The following is a 15,000-nucleotide window of genomic DNA, read 5'->3' on the forward strand; positions in this document are numbered from 1 at the left end:
ACGTATCTTAACCAAATCATACCTGGGGGTTTAATTGTTGGAAGAAGAACACTCTCAAAGTATTCCATGTAAAGATTAGCCAGAACAGGAGAAAGATTCGAACCCATGCTACAACCAAACTTTTGCCTGAAAAACCGATTTTGAAAGGAAAAGACATTAGATGACACGCAGGTGCGTACAAGAGCAATGATTTTGGAAACCGGAAGGGGAATTTGTCTTGGAATGGTTGTAGCTTAGTTTCTAGAAAGGACAAAACATCATCAACACAAATAATCGTAAATAATGAGATAATATCAAGATTTAATAAGCGACGGCCTACTATGTTAATCTCCTTTATTTTCTCCGAGCCTTTAGGATTTGTAGCCCCCAATTTTTAGAACACGAATTAACTTCCATCAAGTCCCAATTAACAAAATTAGCCTACCCTCATTGGTTTCTGGATAAAGCCCTTAGTCAAGCCAGAGCAAGTTTTTTCAAACACCCTTCCACTAAGTTAAAGAGAGACAAAATCCCCTAGTCATCCCCTTCTCAGAGTCCATCAGTCAATTGTCCAAGTTTCTTCCCAAAGAGAAAGTAAATTTAATTCATAACTACCCTAATACTATTAATAAAAAAGTTGTTAATGTTCACCAGAGGTTGAAGGAAGAACATATCCCAGGTGTTTACTCCCTTCCATGTAAAGATTGTAACCTTTCATACATTGGCCAGACGGGAAGAGACCTACCGACAAGATTAAATGAACACAAAAGGTCGATTAGATATGGCCAAATAAATTCAGCAGTGTTTCAACACGTTAATAAATTTAATCACCGGATGGACTGGGAGAAATCTGATCTCATTTATAAATCAGGGTGTGGGTTCAGAAGGAAAATGGTGGAATCAACATTAATTGATTATCTGCCCACGATGAATATTTCCAAGGGTCAATGGACCCCAGACATCATTTCAGGACTATTCATCACCAAAAATATTGTCAACAAGCTTCCTCCCCCTCCCCCTGACCCGACCTCGTGTCAGCCTCAGGTCAACTAGGGTTGGGGCAGTGATGTTCTTTATTTTCTCATGTTCCCTTTCTTTTGTAAGAGGTTGCTACTTAAGATAGCCTCCTCCCTGCCACTTTGTACTACTGAAGAGGATTGCAGGTAGCAATCGAAATATATAGTTCCGCTTACGCAACTTTTTCTTTCGTCCGACTGTGGTGTTAGTTGTGATATATATGTATATATATATATGTATATACATATATATATATTGTATGGATATATATGTAAATATATATATAAATATATATATATATATATATAAATATATTATATATATATATATAAATATATGTATTATACATATATACATATATATATATATGTATATATATATAATTATATATACATGCATATTATATATATATATATATATATATATATATATTATATATATATATTATATGTATATGTATATATAAAATTATATATACATGTATATTATATATATATATTATATATATATATATATATATATATATATATATATATATGTATATATGTGTGTGTGTATACATATATGTATGTATACACACGTATATATATATATATATATACATATATATATATATATATATATATATATATATATAATATATATATACATAATAACAGGAATACCAGGCGTATTCTCTAATGAATAGATTGACGGAGGGGTGGATGGAGGAAAGGATGTTAGATTTATCTTTTATAAATAGAACTCGGTGTATTAAGTCCACCAACTTGTATTTTTTTTTAATAAAACGAGTGCAGCTATGGATTCACTACTAAGAAGAATGTGGAGTCAAGAGTCTAGTACTATGGGGAACGTAAAGGTTAAAAGGGTCGAGAACTTTTGCTTTTGGGCGAAGGATAACGAGTCCAGAAGACCCTTCATCTGGGTTGGTCCTCCTCTTGGTCTTCTTCAGACGACCGCTCTCGCCTTCCTCCTCCCACTTCGCCGGAGTAGGACCTCAAGACGACACAGGACGCAGTCGACTCCGGCCGAAGACCTGGACAAATGCGACGGCTGAAGACATCGAGGGACTAGAACTACGTCGAGGGACCTTAGCAGCAAACGACGAGGAAAACATCAGTGGCTCTCAACTCGCACAAGAAAACTCCAGGAGAAGGACCACATGAAGAGAGGACTTCCTTGACTCCCACCGGCGATGGAGTTGGAGGCCTGACAAGGACTGATGATGACACGCGCCGTGGTGGTCGAAGTCACGGAGGTCCTCGTGGTCCTTCTTCGACAGAAGACAGGGAGCTACTGAGGGAAGAGAAGGACTTCGAGGGATCTTATGAGAGAACAACGAGGGACAGATCACTCGCTCTCGATTTGCGCAAGAAAACTCCAGGAGAAGGACCACATCAAAAGAGGAATTCCTTGACTCCCACCGGCGACGGAGTTGGAGGCCTGACAAGGACTGATGACCACACGCGCCGTGATGGTAGAAGTCAAGGAGGTCCTCGTGGTCCTTCTTCGACAGAATACAGAGAGCAAGTGAGGGAAGAGAAGGACTTCGAGGGACCTTATGAGCGAACTTCGATGGGGCACATTACTCGCTCTCGACTCGAGGAGAAGGACCACTTCAAGAGAGGAATTCCTTGACTCCCACCGGCGACGGAGTTGGAGTCCTGTCAACGTCTGATGTGCACACGCGCCGTGGTGGTCGAAGTCACGGAGGTCCTCGTGGTCCTTCTTCGACAGAAGACAGAGAGCAACTCGATGTGACCCTCGAATACTTGGAGACAGTTCAGTTACCTGCACTTTTGTAGAAAGCCCTAAATTTATATACGTTTGTTGGTTGTTTTATTTTTCCTTTATTTTGTCGCTATTTTGCGTGTTGGTAATTTTGTAAAAGGACCTCAGTAGAATTGTATTTATTGGTTTTATTTCTTCCTTTAATCTATCGAGTTTAAAATCTATTGTATATGCATTTATCGAAAAGAATAGAAAATACAATATGTTCGGAGATTTTATTTCTCTCATTTTTCAATCTATACAAAAATATATCTCTTTTGGAACCTTTGAACATTGTGCGACTTTATAGATAATATGTCGAATCTTTATCGCAACGCACTAACCGATGTATTTCTTTCTCTTTCAAGCTTTGTCCTTTGTCGACATGAATCCTGAAAACCAAAGTGTATTCCAGAACAATTCCAGAAAACAAAGAAAGGCAAGGAGTACAAATGACGTGAAGATTTGGATTGTTGTCCTGCTTGAATACTGACGTCATGTACTCGGTTTCAGCGAGTCCGGAACACACTGGGCAATGCTAATCTTTCGAAAGACTTTTTGACATGACCCACCGCTCTTATGCACCACATTACCAAGGTATGTGAATATTTCGAAGACCTCATTACCTTCATCTCATGCACGGACAGACTGAACTGTGCCATCCAGTAAGCCCCATAACGTTTTCTTAATGTAAACACTTGGAGTATAACTGAGATAATTTACACTGAGCTTTTTTCCCTGGGCCTTTCAGAAGACTTATCGATATGCCATCTTCCCCAGATGCTTTTCCTACTTTTTAGAGCAAACGCCATTTCTTCTTTTGTAACTTCGGGTACAATATTAACGTCTACAGATGAATTTACTGACTCATCTACGGTCTTTGATGAGTAAAGCTCTTGGTTCCAAAATGAGAAAAACAAAATCTCCGAACATATTATGGTTTTTCTTATTTTTTCGATAAACGCATACCCAACGGATCTTTAAAACTACAGAATAAAGGAAGAAATAAAACCAACAAATACAATTTCATTGAAGTCTTTATTACCGGCCCACCCAACAGCGACAGAATAAAAGGAAAAATAAAACAACCGACAAACATACCTTTATTGAAGGCTTTTTACAAAAGTGCAGGTCCGTGAACTGTCTCCAAGTTTTCGAGGGTCACATCAACTGCTCTCTGTCTTCTGGTGAAGAAGGACCACGAGGACCTCCGTGACTTCATCCACCACGGCGCGTGTGGTCATCAGCCTTTGTCAGGCCTCCAACTCCGTCGCCGGTGGGAATCACGGAATTCCTCTCTTGATGTGGTCCTTCTCGAGTTTTCCTGAGCAATTCGAGAGCGAGTGATGTGACCCTCGTTGTTCGTTTCTTATGTCCCTCGAAGTCCTTCTTGTCCCTCGCTTGCTCTCGTGTCTTCTGGCGAAGAAGGACCACGAGGACCTCCTTGACGTCAACCACCAGGGCGCGTGTGATCATCAGTCCTTGTCAGGCCTCCAGCTCCGTCGCCGGTGGGAATCAAGGAATTCCTCGCTTGATGTGGTCCTTCTCCTGGAGTTTTCTTGAGTGAGTAGAGAGCCCTTCATGTGTCCCTCGTTGTTCTCTCTCAAGGTCCCTCGACGCTGTTCTTGTCCCTCGATGTCTTCAGTCGTTGTAGTTCAGTTCTTCGGCCGGAGTAGTCTGGGTCCTGCGTCGTCTTGAGGTCCTACTCCGGCGAAGTGGGAGGAGGAAGGCGAGAGCGGTTGTCTGAAGAGGACCACGAGGAAGAACAGCCCAGATGAAGGGTCTTCCGGGTTCTTTGTCCTTTGCCCAAAAACAAAATTTCTTGATCCTTTTATCCTTTACGTTCCTCTTAGTACTTGACTCTTTGATTCCACATTCCTCTTAGTAGTGAATCCGTAGCTGCACTCATTTTGTAAAAAAGATTTTACAAGTTGGTGGACATTTATACAATATCTCTCATCCATCCATTCATCCCTTCATCCCTCCATCGATCTATTCATTCGAGAGCTGACCAAACACGGTTTTGGAATTAAGCTGTACCCGAATAAAGTCTGGTATTCCCGTTAGTGTAAATATATATATATATATATATATATATATATATATATATATATATATATATATGTATATATATATATATACATACATATATATATATACATATATATACATGTATAAATAAATATGTATATATATATATATACATATATATATATATCTATAAATACTTATATATATGTTTATATATGTATATATATATATATATATATATATATATATATATATATATATACAAATATATGGTTTAGATGATGAACATAAACAAAGGGAAAGGCATGGAACCCTAAACACTAACGTTAGTGTTTAGGGTTCCATACCTTCCCTTGTGTTTATGTTCTCCTTCATCCAAATCATTTGTCTAAAATACTTATCAATATATATATATATATATATATATATATATATATATATATATGAATATATACATATAGATATATGTATATATATATATACATATATATATAACTATATATGTAAATATATATGTATATAAATATATACATATATACATATATATATAAATATATATATATATATATGTGTGTGTGTGTGTATATATATATAATGTATATATATATTTATTTATATATATATATATGTTTGTGTGTATGTTTGTATATTTATATAAAAGAAAATTATATATGTACTATTAAAAATGACCGTATTCTTATTGTTTCGCAATTTCTTCTTAGGATATAGATAGTTTGTATCTTGTGAGCTGTCCTATATATATATACTCTTAAATGTAAGTGCCAAATTCATCTATACTACTTTCTTATTTATTGCTTTATAATGTATATTTATATAATCATTTGTAACCATTCATTGCCTGTATCATTACAATTTATTTTGATTTGTTATTAAAGACTAAACGTTAAGAAAGAAATGGAGGAATAAACCCTAGTTTTAAACACATCAGATTAAAGGAATATTATACTCCATTGCAACAATAAATTATATTCGATTTCTGCTGTGCAGCTTGGTACAGTTGGTAGTCCTGCAGACTCGTGCTCAACAACAGCGACACCAGCGACACGGAAATTCCTCACCTCATTCAGAAAATATTATATATCTCAACTTTGTTCAAGAGATAGGAACCTTTGGGCTTAATCATTAGAAAGAACAGTCATTCTACAGCTATAATTACATTTTCAAAGTTCTATAGGGCAAGAAAAGAAGTAATTATATGGATTTGAAGTCAAGGTAAAGAAATGATCGATTTAAACAAATCTTTACATATAATCGAAGTTTTCAGCAATTATGATAACAAGTGTAAAATAAAACATATGTTCTCCTACACAAAGAACCCCTGAACACGATGGTTCTTTCAGATTGCACAGAAATCCATGAAAAATCAAAACTAAGGATTTTTATCGATATTTTGCGTCATGGACGCTCGTAGCGCGAGGGACGGAAGGAGGGAGGAAGGGATGTTAGTTGCTGATTCCCTCTTCCTCCTCTTCATATATATATATATATATATGTATATATATGTATAGTATATATATATGTATATATATATATATTCGTATATATATATATATATATATATATATATATATATATATATATATATATATATATATTTGTATAGTAGTAAGACTCCGTCAGTCGGTGGCAACTATGGATATTGCGCCGGAGAAAGTCATGATTTTGCTAGCGACAGTGACGGCTGTGGCTGGTGAGTCCGATGCGGGAGTGGCAGTCTCGGCCGCATTTGCTGCATGTGTGGCTTGTTGGAGTGGCTGCTGGGGTGTGTGCCTTCCGCTTGGCTCTCTTTTCACTGGCTGTGGTCAGAATTTTTTCCTCTCCAGACTTCAGCTGCTTGTGAAGAACACTGCGCCATTTGCTGCGGTCGGCTGCTACCTCTTCCCAGTTCTCAGTGTTGATGTCCAGGGCTTTCATGTCACGCTTGCAGACATCTTTGTAGCGCAGTTGGGGTCGACCAACGTTTCTCTTGCCGGAGACAAGTTCACCGTAGAGGATGTCTTTGGGGATGCGTCCATCTTCCATCCTTCGCACATGGCCGAGCCATCGAAGTCTGCGCTGCCTTAGCAATGTGAATATGGTAGGAAGACCTGCTCGCTCGAGTACCTGGGCATTGGTAATCTTGTCACTCCAGCGGATGCCAAGGATGCGGCGAAGGCAGCGCAGATGGAAGTTACTCAGTTTGCGCTCCTGCTTCGAGTAGGTCGTCCATGTTTTGCTGTTGTAGAGGAGAGTGCTGATAATACACGCGTTGTACACTGCCATCTTAGTTGACGTTGTCAGCTTCTGGTTCTCCCAGACGCGGGTGGTGAGGCGTCCTAGGGTCGTAGCAGCCTTGCCGATGCGCTTGTTGATCTCGGCGTCAAGGGACAGGTTGTCGCTGATGGTGGATCCCAGGTATGTGAACTGGTGTACGACTTCGAGTTGGTAGTCGTCGATATAGATAGCTGGTGGAGTGTCCACATCCTGACTCAGCACATTGGTCTTTTTTAGGCTGATGGCCAGTCCGAAGTCTTTGCTGGCCTGGGAAACCTGTCCATGAGGCGCTGGAGTTCTTGCTCATTGTGGGAGGTGACAGCGGCATCATCAGCAAAAAAGCATGTCCCTGATGGTTATCTCAGTCACTTTGCTTTTTGCTTTCAGCGAGCCAGGTTGAAAAGTCGACCGTCAGATCTTGTGCGAAGGTACACTCCTTCTGTTGATGTTCCAAAAGCATGCTTTAAGAGCATAGCAAAGAAGATGCCGAAGAGGGTTGGAGCCAGTACACATCCTTGCTTTACTCCACTCTTGATGTCAAAGGGGTTGGACATGTTGCCTTCATACTGGATCGTTGCCTTCATGTCATCGTGAAAGGATCTAATGAGACTGTGGAGTTTTGGAGGGCAACCGATCTTTGGAAGGATGTCGAACAGCCCTTCCCTGCTGACCAGGTCAAAGGCCTTAGTCAGATCTATAAAGGCTATGTAGAGGGGCTTGCGTTGTTCCCTGCATTTCTCCTGAAGTTGACGAAGGGAGAATATCATGTCCACTGTGGACCGTTCTGCTCGGAAGCCACACTGAGACTCAGGGTAGATGCGCCCAGCGAGTTTCTGGAGACGCACAAGCACGACGCGGGCGTAGAGTTTCCCAACAATACTCAAGAGCGAGATGCCTCTGTAGTTGTTACAATCACTCCTTTCACCCTTATTCTTGTAGAGGGTGACAATCTTGGCATCTCTCATGTCTTGCGGCACGGCTCCCTCTTTCCAACACTGGCATAGGACGACATGGAGGGGCTGCAGTAGAGTGTTTTTACAGCACTTGATGAGATCAGGGGGAATACCATCATTGCCAGGTGCTTTGCCGCTTGCTAGGCTGTCGATTGCTTTGCAGAGTTCGGCAATGGTTGGTTCAGCATCTAGTTCTTCCATGATAGCCAGGGGCTCAATGGCATCCAGGGCTGAGGGGGCAACGGTGTTCTCTCTGGAGTAGAGCTCAGAGTAGTGCTCCACCCATCTGTCCATCTGCTTGCCCTTGTCGGTGATCACTTCCCCACTGGTAGTCTTGAGGGGGGCTGTTTTGCTCTGTGTTGGGCCTAGAGCTGTCTTGATGCCTTCATACATTCCTCTGATGTTACCCGAAACAGCTGCAAACTGGATGGAATCGCTGAGCTGTTGCCAGTATTCATTTGCACAACGTCTTGCAGTTTGTTGCACTTTGCTTCTTACTGCTCTGAGTGCTTGCAGGGTTTTCTCGCTGGGAGAGCGCTTGTATTCAGCAAGGGCAGCACGCTTTGCATCAATAACAGGGGACATCTCACTGAACTTAGCGTCAAACCAGTCGTTGTTCTTGGAGGCTTTCTTCCCAAAGGTTGCAAGGGCTGTTTTCTGAATGGTATCGCGGAGGTGGTTCCACTTCTCAGCTGCAGAGCAGTGCTGGTGTTCGACAGACAGAGCTTTTTGAAGGGACTTGGCAAACTCTTCGACTTTCTCAGGGAGATGCATACCCGTGGTGTTCATGCGAGGTTTGCCTTTCTGCTTGGACTTGTGAAGCTTCTTAGGTTGTAACCTGATCTTGCAGCAGACGAGAGAGTGGTTGGTGTCGCAGTCTGCGCTGTGGTAAGTGCGGGTAATCTGCACGAGCTTGATATTGCTACGACGGATCAGGATCAAGTCCAGCTGATGCCAGTGCTTTGAGCGAGGGTGACACCATGACACTCTGTGTTGAGGCTTGGTCTGGAAGGAGTTGGTCACGCAGAGACTGTTGTAGGAGCAAAACTCCAGCAGGCGCTGCCCGTTGTCGTTGATCTTGCCAATTCCAAAATGTCCAAGACAGGAAGGCCAGAAGTCATGGTCGGCACCCACTCGAGCGTTGAAGTCTCCCAGGATGATGACCTGTTCCTTGGGGGCTATGTTCTTCACGATGTTGCTGATGTTGATGTAAAACTCGTCCTTTGCTTCTGCTGTGGATGTCAGAGTGGGAGCGTAGGCACTGACGAGAGTGACAGGACCTTCGGAGGTGTAGAGGCGGAGTGTCATCAGGCGTTCAGATCCCTTGTCTCCTGGTTCGACCATACTCAGCAAAGTGTTCCTGACAGCAAATCCAACTCCATGCTCACTTCGATCCTCTGCACTCTTCCCATGCCAGAAGAAAGTGAATTCCTTCTCCTTGAGGGTTCCGCTGTCGGCAAGGCGAGTCTCTTGTAAAGCTGCTATGTCTACCTGTAGTCTCAGGAGCTCACTGCAAATATATATATATATATATATGTATATATATATATATATATATATATATATATATATATATATATATATACATGTGTGTGTGTGTATTTGTGTGTGTGTGTGTGTGTGTGTGTGTGTGTGTGTGTGTGTGTGTGTGTGTGTGTGTGTGTGTGTGTGTGTGTGTGTGTGTCCATGCAGATCTAAGTCTTGGACATTAAATAGCATAACTTGCAACGTGAGAAACATGTCAGAACACAGATTGGAGAGTTTAATGGAAAAACTAGAGAACATAAATTGAGAAATCAAAGACCTTATTCAAATCAATAAAGTCATTTGTAGACGTTTGTAATGTACCAGAAGTTACAATGAAAAATATAGCATTTACTCTAAAAAAAATATGGAACTAGGAAAACCATATATACTTACTCTTACTGACTCTTACCCCGCCGGTCTTCGGGCCATTTGGTAATCCATAACCGCTTTTGAAGCGTCTTGCCATGTCTCTCTGTCCTGTGCCACCTCCTCCTTCCATTCTCTTGGTTCTATTCTACATATCTGCACATCTTCTTCAACGCATCTCCTCACCTGAAGGAAAAGCATATATGGAAAATTATATATCAATAGATCGTCTGACATCTGACAAAAACAGAGAAAGAAATTCATTGTAATTAAATAAGCTCAGTTGTATACCAGTTGTTTGCGTCAAGGTGTTAGACGACGATTTAACTAATCGAGAAAACGACAGCTTTTTTGCTTTAGTAGATTACGAGATGGCCTTTGACTCGTTAAAACCAAAAGCAGTATTAAACCCGCTACGGAAGCAGATTATAAACGAACATATCATATTGGTTCTAGATTTTTTTAATGCGAAAGATACAGCTGTAATTCGACTATATAAAGATGCTGAAAAGATCAAGATCGAGAAAGGAGTACGGCAAAATGATACAATTTTGCCCAAACTCTTTATGGCTTGCCTTGAAGAGATTTTCTGAAAGTTCAGTTAGGAAGAGAAAAGTTTGGAAGTTAATTGTAAATTAGCTCAGTTGGACACTAAATGTTTACGTCAAGAAAGGGTCGTTGAATCATGATGCAATAATCTAGTTATCTTACTACAAAAAAGGAGATAAGAAAGTCCTTAGTAACGATCAACCGATTAGCTTGTTATCAAAATTATAGAAAGTATTCTCCAAGATCCTTTCAAATAGAAAAAATACTTTTTTTTAAACAGAAACCACCCAAGAGAAAACGAAGGCTTTAGAAGCAGATATTCGACTCGAGACCATTTATAGATGACGAAGGACTTTGACTTGATAGAATAAACAGCAATACTAAAGTCGCTACGCAAGCAGAGTGGAAACGAAGACATCTTAAGGGTTCTAGAAAAAGTTTATGTGAAAGATACCACTGTAATTCGACAACATAAAGGTACTGAAAAGATCAAGATCAAGAAAGGAGTAGTCTGATACAAATCCACCCAAACTATTTACGGCTTGCCTGGAAGAGATTTTCTGATCGTTGAGTTGGGAAGAGAATGGTTTGAAAGATAATGACGAATATCTTAATCGCCTAAGACTTCCGGATGACTTTATTCACATTTCAGAAAGAGCAGAAGACTTGTAAGATATGCTGAGTGATATGAAAAAGGAAAGTCTCAAAGTAAGGTTAAAAAGGAGCAGGAATAAAACTAAAATAATTTTCAACACGAAAGCTCAAAGTAAAGAGATTATAGTCGATGGTGAGAGTCTTGAAGAAGTTGAAGAATATAATTATTTACAGCAGATAGTGAAAGTGACTAAAGATTATGACAGTGAAATAAAAAGGTGTATCACAATTGCTTGGAAAATATTTTGTAAATATAAAAAGATAATGAGAGGCTCTCTAACTTTGAAATACAAAGTTTACTATCAATGTGTAGTGAGTGCCTGTATATATGGATGAGAATTTAGAAACTGTCGAAGGCGATGGCGACAAAGCCAATGAGTGCGCAGAAGAGAATAGAAGATCAATGATGGGAATAACGCTGAAAAACAGTTGGTGAGAGAGCAGACTGGAGTGAAAGATATTGTGGAGGCGGTAAAAGAGAGGAAGTGGAATTGGGAAGGTAAGTTAGCGCATACGAATGACGAGCGATGGAACAACTGTGTTACTGATTGGACATCACGAAAAAGGAAGCGTGCAAGATAGAAGTAGAGAGATCATTAAATGGAGAGACAGAATGGTAAAAAAAAAAAAAAAAAAAATAGAAGAATTTTGCCAAGAGCTTTACTCATCAAAGGCCGTAGCTGAGTCAGTAAATTCATCAGCAGACGTTAATATTGTACCAGAAGTTACAAAGAAAGAAATAGCTGTTACTATGAAAAATAGGAAAAGTACCTGGGGAAGATGGCATATCGATAGGTCTTCTGAAAGGCCCAGGGAAAGATGCTCGGTGCAAATTAACTTGGTTATTCTCCAAGCGTTTACGATAAGAAAGCGTTATGGGGCTTACTGGATGGCACAGCTCAGTCTGTCCGTGCATGAGGTGAAGGTAATGAGGTCTTGGAAGTATTCACGTACCTTGGTAGTGTGGTGCATAACAGTGATGGGTCATATCAAGAAGTCCTTCGAAAGATTAGCATTGCCCATTGTGTTATAGACTTGACTAACCTGAGGATATGGCGTTGTCAGTATTTAAGCAGGACTACGATCCGAATCTTCATGTAACCTGTGCTCCTTGTCTTTATTTTCTGTTCTTGTTCTGGAATACCCTTTGGTTTTCAGAATTCATGTTTACAAAGGACATAATTTGAAAGAGAGAAAAAATATATCGGTTAGTGCGTTACGATAAAGATTCGACATATTGTCTAAAAAGTCGCACAAGTTCAAAGGTTCCAAAAGAGATATATGATATTTTTATAGAAAAAAAATGAAAGAAATAAAATCTCCGAACATGTTATGTTTTCAATGACTTTTCGATAAACGCATACACAACGGATCGTTAAAGCAACAGAATAAAGGAAGAAATAAAACCAACAAATACAATCTTATTGAAGTCTTTTTACGAAATTGCTGGCCCAACAACGGCGACAGAATAAAGGAAAAATAAAACAACCAACAAACATACCTTTATTGAAGGCTTTCTACAAAAGTGCAGGTAAGTGAGCAGTCTCCAAGTGTTTGAGGGTCACATCAACTGCTCTCTGTCTTCTGGTGAAGAAGGACCACGAGGACCTCCGTGACTTCATCCACCACGGCGCGTGTGGTCATCAGCCTTTGTCAGGCCTCCAACTCCGTCGCCGGTGGGAATCACGGAATTCCTCTCTTGATGTGGTCCTTCTCGAGTTTTCTTGAGCAATTAAAGAGCGAGTGATGCGTCCCTCGTTGCTCGTTCGTTATGTCCCTCGAAGTCCTTGTTGTCCATCACTTGCTCTCTGTCTTCTGGGGAAGAAGGACCACGAGGACCTCCGTGACTTCGACCACTACGGCGCATGTCATCATCAGCCTTTGTCAGGCCTCCAACTCCGTCGCCGGTGGGAGTCACGGAATTCCTCGCTTCATGTGGTCCTTCTCCTGGAACGTTTTCTTGAACGAGTTGAGAACAAGTGCTGTTTCCCTTGTTGTTTGCTCCTAAAGTCCCTCGACGTCGTTCTGGTCCCTCGATGTCTTCAGCCGTCGTACTTGTCCAGGTCTTCGGCCGGAGTCGACTGCGTCCTGCGTCGTCTTGTGGTCTGACTCCGGCGAAGTGGGAGGAGGAAGGCGAGAGCGGTCGTCTGTAGACGAACAAGAGGAGGACCATCCGAGATGAAGGGTCTTCCGGCCCTTTTGTCCTTCCTTCGCCCAAAAGCAAAAGTTCTCGATCCTTTTAACCTTCGCGTCGCTTTTATCACTAGACTCTTGGCTCCACATCCCCTTTGTAGTGAACCCGTAGCTGCACTCATTTTTTTTTTAATTTTTACAAGTTGGTGGATATTTATAAAATATTACTCATCCGACCATTCATCCATCCACTTCTCCATCGATCTATTCATTTGAGAACTGATCAACCATGATTTTGGAATTAAGCTGTACCCGAATAAGGAATGGTTTTCCTGTTAGTATATATATATATATATATATATATATATATATATAGAATATATATTTGTAGAGAGATATATATATATATATATATATATATATGTATATGTATATATATATATATATATATATATATATGTATACACACACACACACACACACACACACACACACACACACACACACATAATATATATATATATATATATATATACATACATATATATATACATACATATATATATAAATACATACATATATATACATATATGTATATATATATATATATATGATATATATAAATACATACATATATATACATATATAAAAAAAGACATACATATATATAATCATATATATATATATATATATATATATATATATGCACAAATTTCACAAGTCACACGTGAATCACAAATATGCAGAGTCCACTAGGAAAAGGAAAAACACACGGAGTCCGAGCGCTTTCGTGATATATTCACATTATCAAGGAGTACAGAAAGATGAGAACAAAAAATGGAGATACAGAGTATAAATAGGACAAGAGAGACATTTACCCTCCTCTCCGAAGCCTGAAAGCTCAGGTTGGGTCACTCGGTGAGGTCATGGAAACATATCATTATTACATTAACTTTTAAAATATGTACTATTTATATTACTGACAATATATGGATCTAATTTATATAATCCTAAACTATTATTATTATTATTATTATTATATATATATATATATATATATATATATATATATATATATATATATATATATATATATATATATATATATGTATATTGTGTAGGTGTGTATGTTTGTATATTTATATTAAAGAAAATTATATATGTACTATTAGAAACGACTGTATTCTTATTGTTTCGCAATTTCTTCTTAGGATATAGATAGTTTGTATCTTGTAAACTGTTCTTTATATATATTCTTAAATGTAAGTGCCAAATTCATCTATACTACTTTCTTATTTATTCTTTATGATATGTATATATATTATCATTTGTAACCTTTCATTGCCTGTATCATTAATCTTGACAAAGCGTTGAGAAAGAAATAGAGGAATATAGAACCTTAGTTTAAGCACATCAGATTAAAGGAATCTTATACTCCATTGCAACAATAAATTATACTCGATTTCTGCCGTGCAGCTTGGTACAGTTGGTAGTCCTGCAGGACTAGTGCTCCACACAGACACCAGCGACACGTAAATTCCTCACCTCATTCAGAAAATTTTATATTTCTCAACTTTATTCATGAGATAGGAAAATTTGGTTTCAATCATTAAAAAGAAACAGTCATTCTACAACTATAATAACATTTTCAAAGTTCAATAAGGTAAGAAACTAAGCAATGATGTGGAGTTGTTTACAGCATATGATAAGTGTAAATGTCATGTGTTCTCTTACATAAAGAACCCTG

The 15,000-nt window shown here is 39.2% G+C and overlaps 1 protein-coding gene across 1 annotated transcript; it reads right to left on the bottom strand.

Annotated features, from left to right (window-relative positions):
- Positions 1–4,241: 4,241 nt before the first annotated feature.
- LOC143025684 (uncharacterized) lies at positions 4,242–9,992 on the bottom strand. The gene is made up of 3 exons (XM_076185684.1): positions 9,961–9,992; positions 7,982–9,474; positions 4,242–4,405 (listed from the first exon to the last, which is right to left on the bottom strand). Exons 1-3 carry the CDS (start codon positions 9,990–9,992, stop codon positions 4,242–4,244), a joined length of 1,689 nt encoding a protein of 562 aa, XP_076041799.1.
- Positions 9,993–15,000: the final 5,008 nt, after the last annotated feature.

Source organism: Oratosquilla oratoria, chromosome 5 (assembly GCF_046742065.1).
Source record: "Oratosquilla oratoria isolate Oo_2021 chromosome 5, ASM4674206v1, whole genome shotgun sequence".
NCBI classification, from domain to species: domain Eukaryota; kingdom Metazoa; phylum Arthropoda; class Malacostraca; order Stomatopoda; family Squillidae; genus Oratosquilla; species Oratosquilla oratoria.